The sequence below is a fragment of the Heptranchias perlo genome, chromosome 27 (genome assembly GCF_035084215.1).
Source record: "Heptranchias perlo isolate sHepPer1 chromosome 27, sHepPer1.hap1, whole genome shotgun sequence".
Taxonomy (NCBI): domain Eukaryota; kingdom Metazoa; phylum Chordata; class Chondrichthyes; order Hexanchiformes; family Hexanchidae; genus Heptranchias; species Heptranchias perlo.
Genome location: NC_090351.1, coordinates 4,284,848 through 4,301,301, shown reverse-complemented (window position 1 = coordinate 4,301,301; position 16,454 = coordinate 4,284,848). Strand labels below are relative to the sequence as shown.

The 16,454-nt window shown below is 45.1% G+C and overlaps 1 protein-coding gene and 1 non-coding gene across 3 annotated transcripts; both read left to right on the top strand.

Annotated features, from left to right (window-relative positions):
- Positions 1 to 325: 325 nt before the first annotated feature.
- On the top strand, positions 326 to 14,876 carry LOC137344349 (serine/arginine-rich splicing factor 3). Of its 2 annotated transcripts, none has more exons than XR_010968334.1 (6): positions 326 to 428; positions 2,309 to 2,516; positions 7,010 to 7,144; positions 9,287 to 9,752; positions 12,200 to 12,241; positions 12,946 to 12,994. XR_010968334.1 is itself a non-coding variant. In XM_068007226.1 (6 exons), the coding sequence occupies exons 2-6, from the start codon at positions 2,311 to 2,313 to the stop codon at positions 13,583 to 13,585; spliced, it is 498 nt and encodes a 165-aa protein (XP_067863327.1). In that variant the 5' UTR covers positions 326 to 428; positions 2,309 to 2,310; the 3' UTR covers positions 13,586 to 14,876. The 2 variants fall into 2 exon arrangements, 1 of the variants encoding a protein (XP_067863327.1); XM_068007226.1 differs by lacking the exon at positions 9,287 to 9,752 and adding an exon at positions 13,558 to 14,876 and having other exon boundaries at positions 12,946 to 13,032.
- Positions 1,847 to 1,979, top strand: LOC137344753 (small nucleolar RNA SNORA41). Its single transcript, XR_010968458.1, has one exon. It is a non-coding gene; the product is annotated as a small nucleolar RNA SNORA41 (small nucleolar RNA).
- Positions 14,877 to 16,454: the final 1,578 nt, after the last annotated feature.

Sequence of the window (16,454 nt, the reverse complement as noted above, 5' to 3'; positions counted from 1 at the left end):
GTAGATGAGGCACAGATCAGCCCTGATCTCATTGAATGGCGGAACAGGCTGGAGGGGCTGAATGGCCTCCTCCTGTTCCCTCCCCCGCCCCCCAGGGGGGAGGTGCAATGTCTGCATGGGGAGGCAGCAGTGGATGGAGTGCTGGTCGCTGATAGGCTGCAGGTCAGCCCGCTGCCAGGCGCGGAAAGCTGCGACTGTTTGAATTGTATGAATGGGCGCTCTCCACCAATGGGCTCGCTGGGTTTGCCGCGCCAGTGACGAGGTGGCGGGGGGGGGGGGCGGGGCGTCCTCGGGCCCACGTGACTGCGGCTATTTCCGTCGGTTGTGGCGCGAGGTGGCGGCCATTTTGCTTTTGTGAGAGGCAAAGGAGAGCGCGCGCGCGGCGGTTTGTCAGCGGGAGACGGTCGCACGGAGCCGGAGAGCAGCAGGTAACCGGGGCCCCGGCCCCCCAGGCCAGGCCAGGCCCGGCCCGGGGCAGAAGCACAGCAGCGCGGCGCTTCGAGGAGCGAAGGCGCGGGTGTCCGGCCGGCCCGGCGCGCCGCTCTAGTAGTAGGCCTCAGACTGCCGCACAGGCCTCGGGGTGGGGGTGGGGGGGTGCCCGGCCTGAGGCGGCGGCGTGTGAAGCGGCAACAGTCACCGGCCGTGGCCCGTTAGATGAAGCCGCAGATTCCCCTTGGTTTGCCCGCCCGCCTCTTCTCCCTCACTCGGTGGTGGGGGGGGGGATTGTGCTCGATGGAGGAGATGGGCCCGCGGGGAGAGGGAGGGGCTCGAGGGCCGCGCCGCCATTTTCCCCCGCGGCCCATATGCACGAGAACAAAGGGCGAGGCGGCGGGGCCTGTCCCGGCCTCGGAGAGAGGGGGAACCCACGGCCGGCCGGAGGGTAGTGAGGTACCCCCGGGGTGGGGGGTCCGACGGTGAGGCTGCACCAAAAGGAGCCCGGGTGGGGTGCCGGTGTCCGAGCCGCGCCCCCACCCCCACCCCCGGGGGGGGAGGGGGGGCTCGTGTAGGAAGCACCGAGAGCCGCCCGGCCCCCACACGGGCTCCGTGCTCTTCACTTAAGCGCCCGAACGGCGGTGCCCCCCTGTGGGATTCTGCCGTGGCCGATGGCCCTGCATCGCTGCGGGCCCACGTGAAATTCCGCACGCTGTGGTGAGCGGTCGGGGCCCTTTTACACCAGCCCTGGCTGAGCTCCCATCGCGCCCGCCTCTTCGGGATCGGAACCCCTGGGGACAGCAATGGGGGAATTCACTGGGTCGTGTTTGAAGCGGCTTCCTATGTTCGTGTCCCCTACTTGTAATATTATCTTTGCCCCTCAAGCTTATTTACAAAATATAGTTCACGCTGGGGCTGTGAATCAGTTTGAGGCTTGTATACTTGTTAAGATTTGTGATGGCAGTCTCGGCGTTAAGTTACGCTCGTATTAATGTCACCTTCACGGCGGATACTTAACGTTCATTTCTGCCGGCGAGAGGCGCATTTGAATCCGATGCTGCAAACCAGCCTGTGCACCATTGTACGGGCTCACGCGTCGGCTGTACAGTCCGTGCCTTTGGGCACCGCTGTAGTGGTCTCTAGGTGTTCAGATTAACACTGGCGCTTTCTCAGGAGTGCACTGTTCTGCCGAGGGTTGCTAGGTGGAATTTTTACTTGCGTTGGTATTCAGGATCTGCTTGCCTTTGTCTGAAGCTGTTGGTGTGATGCAGCATTCGCACAGGTCCCCTCCAACCTGCCCATCTGAAGTTCGGTTTTTAGGAAGTCCAGGGCTTTGTGTGCTCGAGTCTTTTCATTTTAAAACCTGTCTGCATTCCAATGACCCAAGTTTTGCTTTTGATAGTTTTATGACCATTTCCACAGATACTGGCCTGGAATTGCTTGCTGGTAGTAGTTTCAGCATTCCTCCTGTGGGACAGTAACTGTTGCACTGCTCTCATTAAACCCTTTCTATGATTTTAAAGGGCTCAGTAGTGCAATGGACATAATCAACTGAACCATATGGTGCTTTTATACCTACCTGCTAAATATTGGAGGCCAAATATTACATTTCCTGCATTGCTCAGTGTCTTGGGAAAGTGTTGCCCTCAATCTCGAAGTGCTATATAGTGTTGTCAGGTGATTCCAAATGAAATCCTGAATTATTCACAAGTGCTCATTATGTTTCCTGTTTTTGGTGTATTAAATTACTCTATTCATTAGTTTTATCTGGAATGTCTTGAAAGGGTTGGTGTTACTTAGTGTATGTAGAGAAGCTTCTATTATCTGAAGAGGGTCCCAGAAGTTGTATGTTAACTTGTCGTATCCCATGTTCCAGCCATGAATCATGGTTCGTGTCCTCTAGACTGCAAGGTCTACGTCGGAAACCTTGGAAACAATGGGAACAAGACAGAACTGGAAAGATCGTTTGGATATTATGGCCCACTGCGTAGTGTGTGGGTTGCCCGGAACCCACCTGGCTTTGCTTTTGTTGAGTTTGAAGATCCACGTGACGCTTCGGATGCAGTCAGAGAGCTCGATGGAAGGTAACTGTTTATAGCTCCCAAATATTGGCCTTGCCGCTCAACAAGCCGTTCGACTCTTTACAGTTTTACATTTCCCTGCATCGTGCAAAGTGAATCGTAGAGCAGTGAGGAAAGTCTTTTCCCTTTGCTGTGTTTGCGCAATGTTTCCTGATGAATGGGGCTTAATGTTATTTGGCCTTTAGGAAGTGTTCCACCTGCTGGCCAGGGTGAGGACTGGTAGAACCCAACAGCCGTGAAGTAACTCTTGGTTTTCAAGTGTCCATTTTGTGTGAGTGCAACTTTGAGCTGCTTGTCAGGAGATTGAGTCTTTAAAAACTAATAAGGCACTTTCAAATCTTGGATTTATCTTTGGTTTTGTTTTCATCATTTTCACTGGTGGAGAGTAATGCTATAGCAACAAAATAATTCAAATGGAGTAGCTTTATTGTATTAAATCCATACTAAATATTTGAAATACTAAAATATTTGACATTTATGCTCATTGTCTTCCTTCTAGTCTCCACTCTTTTCAACTCTATTACAACAACAATTTACATTTATATAGAGCGTTTAATGTAGTGAGACGTCCCAAGGTGCTTCATAGGCACGATTTTCAAACAAGATTTGACAGAGCCCCATGGATATTAGGACAGGTGACCAAAAGCTTTGTCAGAGGTAGATTTTAAGGAGCATCTTAAAAGGAGAAGTGTTTCGGGAGGGAATCCCAGAGCTTACGGCCTAGGCAGCTGAAGGCACAGTCGCCAATGGTGGACGATTTAAAATCAGGGATGCTCAAGAGGTAAGAATTGGAGGGTCGTGGGCTGGAGGAAGTTAGAGAGAATGGAACGAGGCCATGGAGAGATTTGAAAACATGGATGAGTATTTTTAAATTGGAGTTCTGGGAGCCAATGTAAGTCAGCAAGCACGGGGTAATGGGTGAATAGAACTTGGTGCGAGTTAGGATACGGGCAGCAGAGTTTTGGATGAGCTCAAGTTTATGGAAAGTGAAAATGGGAGGTCAGCCAGGAGACTGTTGGAATAGTCAAGTCTGGAGGTAACAAAAGTGTGAATGAGGGTTTCAGCAGTTGGAGTTGAGACGGGCGATATTAGAGGTGGAAGTAGGCTCTCTTGGTGATGGAGCAGATATGTGGTCAGAAGCTCATCTCAGTCCAATAGGACGCCAAGGTTGTGAACAGCCTGGTTCAGCCTCAGACAGTGGCCAGGGAGAGGAATGGAGTCGGTACCTCGGGAATGAAATTTGTGGCGGGGACTGAAGACAATGGCTTCGGTCTTCCCGATAATCAGTTGCAGGAAATCTTTACCGGGAAAAACTTTGAAGTTTTTGCTGAGCTCAGCAATGAATTATCCCTAAATTTAACCCAGATGTGTAAAAATTAGGATTTAATTTCTTTCTCATATGGAAAACAAGCCCTGCCATTAAAGACAAAGCCAAATACCGTGGATGCTGGAAATCTGAAATAAAAACACAAAATGCTGGAAATACTCAACAAGTCAGGCAGCATCTGTGGAGAAAAACAGAATTAACTGCGCAGTTCTGATGAGAGGTCATCAACCAGAAATGTTAACTGTTTCTTTCTGCATACGTGCTGCCTGACTTGCTGAGTATTTCCAGCATTTTATGTTTTTATTCCTGTCAATAAAGAACTGTCTGCACAGGGATATTGACAGGTTAAGCGAATGGGCAATAATTTGGCAGATGGAATATAATGTGGGAAAATGTGAAGTCATCCACTTTGGGAGGAAAAATAAAAAAGCGAAATATTATTTGAATGGAGAAATACTACAAAATGCTGCGGTACAGAGGGATCTGGCTGTCCTCGTACATGAAACACAAAGTCAACATACAGGTGCAGCAGGTAATTCGGAAGGCAAACTGAATATTGGCCTTTATTTCTAGGGGGATGGAGTATAAAAGCAGGGAAGTCATGCTACAATTGTACAGGGTGCTGGTGAGACCACACCTAGAGTACTGCATACAGTTCTGGTGCCCTTATTTAAGGAAGGACATACTTTCATTGGAGGCAGTTCAGAGAAGGTTCACCAGGTTGATTCCGGGAATGAAAGGGTTGTCTTATGAGGAAAGATTGAACAGGTTGGGTCTATACTCATTGGAGTTTAGAAGAATGAGAGGAGATCTTATTGAAACATACAAGATTCTGAGGGGACTCGATAGGGTAGATGCTGAGGATGTTACCCCTCCTGGGGAATCAAAAACTAGGGGGCATAGTCTCAGAATAAGGGGTCGCCCGTTTAAGAGGGAAATGTGGAATTTCTTCTCCCAGAGGGTCGTGAATCTTTGGAATTCTTTACTTTGGGGAAGCTGTTGTATTTTCTGATTTTGGTGTTGATTACTCTGACCACAGATTGCTATGTGACTTTTACTATGTTAAAGGCTGAATATAAATGCAAGTTGTTGTATATTGAGCCACATTTAAATCCCTATATCCACTCTAATCATAGGAGTCTCGGGAGTGAAAGCGCTCCTAGTAAACCTATTGTAATATGCAGTTGCAGCCTCTGCACATTTGTCTATTGATGGAAGTTGACACCCAGGTTCATTAATATTAAACATTTAAGTTATTCAACTACATCATTAAGATGTTCCAAACTATTTAATGTACTTTATTTTTCTCTATGTTGGGAGCCAGTTTGTCCTCAACTTGGCTTCCTTTTAGGCTTGGTATTTCAGTCCTTGTATGGATAGAGCCTTTTTCTGCATAAATACAATCAGTCCTGGTTAACCTAGGACTCAGTACACCTAATGTCTGGAGATCCAAACAATGTTTCCTTATGAACAAATGGTTCCCATTATACATGCACTAAATAATCCAACAATTCAATGAACCTGATACCATTAAACAGAGCCCCATTATTCTCTGCTGGGCACATGCAAATATCTGCTACTTAGCATCTAGTTCATTGTTGTCCAGTAGAAATTGCTGACTGGCCATAGGTGTGGCCACAGCAACACTGCTTGGCACATGAACTCATTTTAGTAGAAAATGCCTTGTATACGTCACAATACAGGTCAATGTATATATTTACTTAACAAACATCCACCGCCTTATCCAAGGTGTGCTGGTGACTACTCTAAATGTTACTGTTGGGAGCTCAGTACTAGATTTTCTGCTTTGCCCAGCATCGTAGTTCAGGGGGTATCAATGTCCTTTTAATATAGTGGGCCTCCCACGTTAGTCTGGGAGCTGGCTGCCTCCCTATTAATACAATGCCAGCAGTTATCAGTGGCTAAGTATTGCTGCTAGGTAGTCACTATGGGTCTCTGGTATCTATATTGCAATGCACAGCCTACAGAGAGCTTCAGTTGCACTGTTGGATGAGACTTGTAATGAGATGTGCTATCTCAGCTGTTAACGTACATCAAAGCTGTTCTTGCAGCATTAGCTCCAAATGCATGTTTTAGTTCCAATGAAGTTTAGTAATTTTTTTCTTGCCCTTTTCACTGGATATTTTTGAGCAAGTTTCAAATTACTCTTGTGGGTGAACCAAGAGGGTTTTCACTTGCCCTGCTATCTAGGTGGATATTGTAGAGTCCCCAGGATAAAGAACAGACTGCCCTTTTAACTTGCTTTAGCTATTGCTTTTATCCTGTGCCTTCATAGGATCCTCCTGGACTTTGAAAGGCAGCAGAATAACATTACGCTTGGCCTTGTTTTGAGTTAGTCAGATTTATTCAGCAGTGAATGAAAGGCATAGGAGCAGTAATATAACATGCTTAGCTTATAGAAAATAATAGCAATTTCTGTACGAGACTAAATTTTATTTTTTATAGTTTCTGACTAGCTAACACTTTAGTAGATTCTCTGAAGTTTGTAGAAAGTCTCTTGTCTCTTTGAAAGTCCCACAAAGATTTGAGATGTAAAGAGGCCAATCTGCTATATTTCAACAAATCACACAACATGTTTGTATTTGTATTGAGTAGCTTGGCTCCTCCCTCCAGCAGATTGCTCAGCAGCCAACTGGCAAATCATTGTAGACCAGTCATTGTCTGTCACGTTGACCAATAATTCGGTTTCATGAAGCTGTGATAACTACCTCCTAAGATGATGTCCTTGCTGTATTTTGCTGGATTATGGGCAAAGGGGGACCAGCACTGAACCTACTTTTCCTCTCCTGCCTGCCTTGTACCCTGTGGCCCTCAACAGACTTCCTGTGAAGTATAAAGTTACCTAAGGCTAAGCTTTCATTATGCTAGATTGTCTTTATTTAAAAAATGAAGTTTTTCTGTGGGACATGATTGAACTCTTTCGACACAAGCCCTTTGTAAGACTGATTAAATCAGAGGACAGGGGAGGACGGCTGGAGATAGAGTACAACTGTGTAACTTTGAGGTTGCTAATGGGTATAATAGCTGATAAATAGATCTTTAACTACAGGTGGTGCAAGGAGCTGCATACCATACACGTGCCAGAGACTTTGTATTTGCATGAGTAGCTGCTTGAGTGTATGAAGCATTTGATTATACTGATTTGCAGGAATCTCTGTGGCTGCCGTGTTCGTGTAGAACTGTCCAATGGCGAGAGACGCATTCGTAACCGTGGCCCGCCACCAGCGTGGGCCAGGCGCTCTCGTGAGGATTATCGCCGCAGAAGCCCCCCACTCCGGCGCAGGTAACACCCACAGGCTTTGCCTTCTGATTTAGCTGCATGCAAAAATTCAATTTTTAAAATTGCTGTAATTGTTTTCCACCTGTGTAATTCATGTATTTGAGCTGTTTGCTTGATGTAATGGCTACTAGTGATGGGCGACATGGTTTTGAACAACAGCCTGAAATTTCCTGATAATGTTCAATTGCATTTTAATGTGTGTATATATAGGGATGGACTCCACTTGATCTTCGAGTTCTGTGGGTTGCCAGCAGGGTTGTCATGATGAAGATAACTGTTTAAAAGGCATGTTATTACAGTTGGATAAGGACTGCTTTATTGGGAGTTGTCCAAGCGGCGAGTAATCTAAGCATGGACTTCTGCCCCATGGCCTTAAATGCTGTGCTGTCGCAGTTAACAGAGCTAACTGTGCAAACTTGGTTTTTGGTAGCTTTGACTTTCAAGGGTGCCCAACAGTAATGCTAACCTTCCACTGATGGTCATATAACTGAGCACATTGCCTATCTTGATGCTGACCACTGTTGCTTGTGAACAGTTTTAACTGTCTGAATGAAAGGCCTCCCATCGAGTTGCCTCTTGCAATCAGCTTCATGACATCCCTAGTTGCCAGGCCCAGTAGCTTTTGTGGTTCTTCCTCAGTAAGCTGGAAATGCACCACGTGTAAACGCAGTGGTCTCCTGCTTGTGTGTTGTGGTAAGGCTGTTGCCATTTCTGCTCTCTGGCACTGCTAGTCCAGGAGCTTTAACTTTTGCTTATTCATTTTACAGCGCCGTAAATTATCTTGAGCTTTGGTACTAAAATACTGCTGCAAGGAGTTCAGAATTGGTCAGTTGGGCTATTAAATTGAGGCCATTGTCAAAAGGAGTGTTTTTAAAGTAACCTCTAAAATGGGAATATCTTCAGCCAAACAGCTTTTTCTAGATCCTGAGCTAACATTTGAAGAGTTGCTGCACAATGCAGTAGGATAAGTCTCGTTTTGAGCTGTTAATAAACCTATTCTGTTTCCTCCTTTGACAACCATAATCCACTCCCCAATCTGATTTACCAGCCATTCATGTATCTAGTAAGTGTGAAGTGGTATAAAACTGGCCAGTTCTGTACCTCCAGAATTAATATTTTAGTACTGTTGCAAAATTTTGGACTTGCTGCACCAGCATTCCCTTTAGATACCCGAATAAAGATGGAAAATCTGACATGAAACTTCATTCCAAATCATCTGAGACTCCTTTTCAGAGAATGATGTTGCCTTTAGAGGGAATGCTGGGGAGAGAGGTCTTTGGGTTACCAGAGGTTAAGATAAAGACTTCAGAAATGTTTCCAAACCTGTACCCTGATATCTAAAACTGCTCTGCTGTACAAAATATTAATGGCTCAAGTTCTCTTCCAATTTGACTAACGATCTTTGTCTAGGCTTTATCTGAACCCCTGGTTTACTAAGCTTACTAGTGCAGCCTGTCAGCTGAGAGCTTTTGCAAAGGGCAATAATCTGAGCTGAGAGATTATTTCTGGGGTGCACTGTTGCCTTGTGAAGGTACATCGAGGCCTGTTGCACTCCAGCCTAGGGTTCCTTCTGCTGTGGCTTTATTGATTCTGAACTTAACACGAGAGGCGGACCGTTCCTCATCCCCGTGTGGGAGTTTGCTGGCGAGTTGGCAGTAAAATAAGTGCACCTGTCTTGTCATAAAACAACCCATGGCTGAAAGATACCTGTTTCTAAGTTCAATGCTGTAAATCTGGCAAACTCATCATCACATTTGAGATGCAACTTGGATTCTTGACATCCAAGTACAGCAGTGTTGGTACCTCTCGTCCTGAGGGGGTAGGAATTCTGCTTTCCGTGAAAGAAGAGCATCATGCAGGTTAGTGACACTCGTTTCTTTACAGTTTGCATTCAGAAGGAACCCTGTTTAGCAGATTTATAAATTGCATAGCATGTTGCTGCATTCTGGCCAGTTGCAATAAGATTGATGCAAGGTGTTAATAGGTTAGATATTGCTGTTTTGCATTGTCACTCATCACTAATGGCTAAATGATTTGATAATCAAGATTGGTTTTACTGATGGCTTGTGTGTTGCACTATTTATTTTTAAAGATGCATTTTTATCCATTTATTTATATATTAATAAAAATGAACCCCCCTTGCAGAGTCACCATCATGCCTCTTCTCACCACCCTTCGAATCTACATTAGCCAGTCAACTAGCCCTCTTTCAGCGTCATGTGACCAGCGCGCCCCAATCAGCTTGGCTGGTGTCGGTATCACATGACCAAGGCATGTCCAGTCGTCAGGTTGCACCGCCCTTTGGTTCCCAAGCATGCTGTTTCTCAGCCTCTTCTCCAACCATGACCAATCGGCAGCGGCTGCCTCAACTGCCCGCACATTTCTGGTCAATCAGCTGTTTACTTTACTCGTTGTCTCCACAACAGCAGCCGAACACTCAGCATTTGTCTCAGCAGCCTTCGGCTAAATAAAAAGCAGGAAAAAAACCACTACACCCCCCTCTGCCAACCAAATACCACGCATCTGGCAAACCTTTTCAGCAAATTCTACCTGGCCGTCAGTCCGGCAGCCTCACCTCTCCATTTCTAGCTTGTTGAAAACCAAAAGACTAGTAAGTTTTTCCTGCTTTATACAATAGTCTACTGCTGGTATAATGGACTAAGCTTTTTGACAAGGTAGAGACTACAGTGTTCTGTTAGGGGCTGGCTGTGTAAAGACTAAATTTAACTTTTTAAAAACAAAGTTCTCTTGTTTAGAAGTAGCAAGACTTTTGCACTTGGGTACTGGATTAATATTGAAAACCTATATAGTGTAACGTCCTTTATTCGATTGCATACGTCGTAATTCATTATGGCACTCAATGCCTTATCTGACGTTCAGCCCCAAATGCAAAAATGTCTTTAAAATTGGGCCAGGGTAACTCTGAAGGGACATGCCATTTGCCTCAGCACTGTGAAATCGAGGGATGTGAGAATCAGTTTAGCATTTTTAAAATTTAGGGCTCAATATCTCCTGGCTCCCATTGGTTTATTAAAACTCCAGATCTTTGCTCCTTAGTTTGGCATGCATACTCCTTTTTTAAGTTTAAGGCTGCTTGTCAGGCTACGGCCATCTCCGGTTAAATGTTGCAAACTACACCCTGGGCTCACTTCAAGACCCACCTGAGCTTTGATAAGTTAAAAGCAGGCAGTTAGTTTCCTTGAGAGCTGGCCTGGCCCTGGTGATGGGAGTGTAGTTGGGATTGGTGTGTGCTAAGAGATTGTAGGCTAATTGAAATGGATAGTCCTTGGTGCAGGAAAGAATGAAGCATGGTGGAAAAAATCATATCCGGGCACCTGGCTTTTCATTAACTAAATGTGGTGCCTGAGCTGTATTGAACTGGCAATGGCCACGTGGTGCCAGCTGTCCAGCAGTAGCCATCTTGGTGACAGTGACGTCCTAATTGCCTTCTCTCCCTTTTAAAAACCCAGCCCTGGATTTTTTCCACTATGGGGACGGTGTACAGTGGTGGCTTGATCAGACAGTGGCTCAGTGCTAATTCTGCACAATGCCGTCAATCACTTTGATAAGGGGACCTTATGTAGCAGTGTAAAAATGCATGTGACATTTTCTATCTAGCTGTAAGTTTTTTTTTCCTTGTTGCAATTGATAATGGAGGGGGTTGATCTTTTGCTGGGTGAAGGTGTGTTCTGTATTGGCCTTTCTGCTCCCAGCTGCCCTGTTAGTGTAAAATTGGCTGGGTTGTCTTTTGTTGGCTTCTGAATTAACAGTTGTTAGTAAGCCACTACTGGGTACATTATGTCCTCGAGTAAGGGAGGCAGATTAATGTGCAAGTTATTGAGGATCCAGAAGTCAGGCCTGCAGACACTGCAATGAGCCTTTGAATTTGGAATTAAAGCCAGTTAACCCAAACAATTCAGCGTTAACAGAACACTTTTCCATGTGGGTTTTTAAGTATGTACGATGTATTGAATTGTGACAGCTGTGTGTATAAATTAAAAAGCTGTGCTAAGATAGTACTGTTTAGTGCACCTTAAGTTACTTGAGCTGCACCCAGGGATGGAAATCGCACAGGTCAGTTACCTGTGCAGGGGCATTTGTCCCTAACATTTGGGAGCCTGTCGAGCAAACTAAAATGGTGAATTACTCTACCATTTGAGCTTTCCTGTAGCTCACTGAGGGCCTCTGCTGGCAGGAAGTGCCAGCAGCATTGCTGCAGATACTGGTAACACACTTTGAGGACCTGAATTCTTTTTACACAGTTCGGTCCCTGACCAGTAGACCCCCTCCTTAAATATTTTCCATCCCTGCTGTTAACCTGTAGGTTCCTCTAATTGCTGGGACATGCTCTGTGTACAGCTAGTGCGTTACACCGTAGCAAGGATCTTTTAAGCATTCCCTGTTTATCGAGGCTATGTTGTTACACCAATGCAGGGTTTTCTGGAGAGTATGCTTCACCTTATATGGGCCCACCAAGAGTTGAGAGATCAGATGATCTGTTCCCTTGTTAATTCAGCAAAGGTGTAACTTTGTAGTTGGATTCTCTTCTGCCTCTGCTCCCACCCTTTGCTGGTTTACTGTCCCTTTGTGTAGCATAATGGTTTGAGTTGACCCTGATCTCTTCATTAGCTTCCAGGTTTTTCCAAATTCAGTAAATAAAAACAAATCTTTTATAACCACTGTAGTATTTTCCTGTGTAAAGTAAATTGGCTTATTTGTGTTGCAAGTTTTTATTAAATTGGTTTTAAGTCCTTTTGCTACACTTGTAATAGACCTCAGGTTATAGGTTCAGTAATGAGAACCCTGCAATGGTGTTTGGTCATTCTGAAGCTTCATCGAAAAGTTATGCTGTGTAGATTAATTTTAATCTTAAGTCAGCTTTTTGTGCAGGCGGTCTGTCAAACCATAGGTACATATGTTACAGCGTTTAATTACCGTTACTAGTGAGCCGGGGTTATTGGGACCAGCTGTGGTCGAGTAGGATGGTACTTCGCACCGGTCATTGTGCAGGAACTGCAGTCAGTTCACTTCCTAACTGGCTTCCCTTCTCGCTTCTAGATCACCACCTCGCCGGAGGAGCTTCAGCAGGAGTCGGAGCAGGTACGAATCTCACTGCTTGTGGAAACTGAAACTAAATAAACAGTATTAACCAGTGGGATTGGAAGTGCAGCAAGGAAATGCTTGTCTTCGGTCATTCTCTAGCCCCTCTATCACAATTATTCCTGCTGCCTCATTGATATTACAATCTTTATTCGTTTGAGAACTGATTTCTCAAGTTCCAGTCACATTATCCTGCATGCTCTTGTTGCTGCACCCTCACTGGGTTGAGATTGACTCATCCCATTGTCTCCTACTCTAACTCGTCTTTTCTTAGAACCTCAAAAGAAATCATGAAACTACAGTTTAGATGAATTCATATGATTGGTTTAAAAAGACATTTGTGCGATGACTTTGAAATATCAGGAGTAGACAGTAATTTGTGTAGAGTATCACTTCTATCCTTGCTACAACTGCCTTTTAAAATGTTTGGGGAAAATCAATCTGCAGTGTGTCTTCACTGCTTGATACTTGACTGTTTTGGATCACTATCCCAATGTAAAAATAGTTTGGGGGTGGTGAGTGTATGTTTATATTGGGGGGTGGGGGTGGTGTGTGGTGAAGCACTGATCCTTTGTCCCTGACCGGTGTGCCTGTTGAATACATGTTTGATGCTTTGCTGGATCGAGGTGGGATGCTTGTCAAAATGGGTCCTGGTAAACTACGTGAAATATTGTGATCCAATAACATGCTTGGCTTTACTGTAGGTCCCTCTCGAGGGATCGTAGGAGAGAGAGGTCCCTGTCCAGGGAGAGGAACCACAAACAATCTCGCTCGTTCTCCAGGTCTCGCAGGTAAATTGCAATAGATGCTTACACTGGTGGGAGGTTGAGTAGATTAAACCCGACAAAAATACCAATGCGAGCATAAAGGAGGGTTGGTTCTATTATCTTGGGGTTTCCACTGCAATGTGTTAATGTTCCTGTTTGGCTCCAGATGTTCCTTTCTAATGGTGGATTCATACGTTTTAATGCAGAACATGAGTTTAGCTTGTGTGTCTGAACGTAACTGCTAATTCTAACAACCTGTATTGGGATAACTGCATTCTTCTCATTAGTATCTGGGAATAGCAGGCATTTTGGGATATTGAAAATAGCAATGGGATTCTCAATACAATTTTAATTGCTTGTAAAAGTCAGGGTACTCTTGTGGACAGGATGGGCCTGAAGGGAGAATCTCAAATCTTTTGTAAAGCAGGAGATGAATAAAGTTGGGGTAGGGTGGTCGGGCACTGTTTGGGAGGAGGTGATGGAAACTTTTCCAGGTGCAGCAAAAGTACGATGTGCTGTGTTCTAACCCTTATTTTGTTTCTGTTTTAGCCGCTCCAGGTCAAACGATAGGAAGTGAATCAATCTGAAGCTTAGTGGCCTTTGTGAAGATCCATGTACAGACTGTCAGAGTTGTTAAGAATGTGATTTGCATTTGTTTAATAGACTCTAAGACGTGTAGTTCATTGCATTTTTTACCCTATTTTAGCTGTTCATTGTTTTTCTTTTCATGTATTCTATAATGTAACCAGTGATAAGATTTTCAAATGCAGAAATTGTCAAACCTGTGAATTATGGGCAGAGTTAAGGTTTTTTTATAAAGGTGGGATTGTATTGTGGGCAGATCACTGATTGCTTGCCTACTGCATTGTCCATTGAGGGTTAATTTTCATCTATTGCTGGATTCCATACACTTGTCCATCTCCAGCCGATCCGATGGGAACGCTGCCGCCCCCCCCCCCCCCCCCCCCCAAAGCAGATCTGACCAGCGGTTTTAGTTCATTTCTCGAGAATCGGCAGATAACATTTTTAAGCCTCGTAGGCTTTTTAACACAACTTTGCGGCAATGTGCTATTTCACTTGTGCCATGCCATCTGTGGGTTATGTGCTGAGTGTTTTTTTGTATTTAACGGCTTTTCATGTGTGCTTTCTAAAATACTCGCAAGCAGACATCTGAACTGTGGTGTTGCTATTTGTAAATCCTGCACTTGTTAGTTTGTGGTAGAGTCCAGTTATGTGCAGTGCTTTGGGACATCCCTGGAACAGGAATAGTTATGTAGTGAACACATTGGAATGTATTTGCAATATTCTAGTGTTTGTGTATGAGGGCTGTGTTCGTTGACATTCAATAGAAATTAAATGATACATCTTAAAGGTCAAGGTGTTGGAGTCTTGCAGATTTTGAAAATTATTTGCGGCTTGCTAGCTTCTCCCCTGGAATGGGAAGAATTAAATTTAGACATTCTGGAAAGTGACATTTCTTGCTGCCAGTGTATTAACTTTTCCTGCATGAATATCACTGATACTGACCACTGGCTGCAGCCCTAGAGGTTAACAGTTAATTCGGGATGTCAGGAGTGTGGGGTGGATCTTTGATTTGGTTAGCTTTGAGTTGTATGCTCACATCAAGATTGAAGGGAGCTGCTGTTTCCTGTGCTGGAAATGCTTTATGTTGAGTCCTTTCTCATCAATGACTGCATTGTAAATATTGTGTGTGGCATGCTGCCCTGTGTCCTGCCCACTGCTGGCGGTATTATGAGGAGAAGCTAGAGCAATACATTTTTCTGCTTTGTGATCCTGTTCCTGCCTTCACACTGCACCATTTGTACGCTGTTTTGTGACTTTCTTGGAAATAAACTTTGGTTACACAATTTTTGCAGTAGTTTCTTTTTGGCTTGTGCTAAAACTGCAGTTATTACGAACAGGCATGACAACTTATCGTGGCCATCTGCCAGTTAAGTGGAGAATTGCAGCTTTCAGAGCAGGGAGGAGAGCCCATTTTAGTATTTCAAATTCCAGCTGCACCCCCCACAAATTGAATGCCATTGTGCAAACTGTCATGTAAACAAGACCTGTCCCATGCATGGCCCCATCAGGATTGAGCATTGACATTCCTGGCCTAATGGAAACCTAAAAAACCAGCAATGACTTCCCCCTCGCTGTGGCTGCCCATCAATGCCCCCCCACCTAAAGAAACTTGCCATGGAGAGGCGTCTGCCACTCATTTCACAGCTCTCATTTTGCCCCATCTCCTTATTCTGGAACTTTCACACTCTTGCCCATTTCAAATGTAATTCTGCCAAACTCCTCACTTCCCTTTCAAAATACTGGCACCTTATTGAAATGTTTGATCTTGCACATACCTTGCCATCAATTTTGCCACCCTAGTCTACAACAGCCACCTTTGGGTTGCAGAGCCTGTTGCCAGATCTGGCCTGGCCATCATGAACAATACTGCCATTCTCTGGCCAAATCCTATTCCACAATTATCCTCGAGGGTAGAAAACACCCTGGACCCTTCCACCCATGAGCCATGTCCTCCAAATCCCTCCTCTGTTTACACTCCCCTACTGCCAAGTGTGTTTTTTTTTTAATGTTGCAACTTCCAGGTTATCTGTTTGGCTGTCTCTCTTATTCCTCATTGTGCTGCCCTTAGGCAACATTATCGTAGGTATTGGGTCAGCTTCTATACAGATCCTCTCCAGGACCGCCACAATGCTGTTCTAACTGCTTGTCTGGTGCTGGGCTTTTGATTGACTAGAATGTTCTCCACTTAAGCATTTGAAAAACCAAAACCATCTTTTGCATGTGCCAGAATCACCACACCCTGTAGTGCATGGGTCTCAAGTAATTTCTGGCACGAAGTCTGATTGTGTGTACCCTCAATGTTTTATTTGCTGTTTTGATTCCTGTATGTAGTCCACGATCAGAAGTGCCTCCTTCCACCTCTGCAGTGTTGCCTCCATCCTTGCCTTTCCCCTCTGACCCTCCTCCCCACCACCACTGAAACTCACCCATCCCTTTGTCGCCTTCAGGCTCAACTTCTCCAGCACTTGTCCTGAGTCCTAAATTCCACCTTACATAAACTTGTCCAAAACAGCATCCGGTATCTGATAAGTTCTATTTGATTGTCCTCAAGGACCTCTCTTGTCTGCCTGCCCCTACACATTCAATTCAAAATCCTTAATCTCATCTAGAAGCCCCTCAATGGCTATGGCCTTGCCCTACCCTTGGTTGGTAACCTCCAACCTCATGTGCCGTCTGTACTCCTGTGCATCTCTTGGACCCTTCCTCCGCTCACCTTGGGCAAAGCATTCAGCTGTCTCAGCCCTCTGCTGTGGAACTCCCTAAACCCTTCCATCTGGCTGTCCTTCCTTTGCCTGTGTGCCTGCCCACCACCACCAAAAACTAACGCAATGATTGTGCTTTTTTCCAAGTGCCTTGGCACT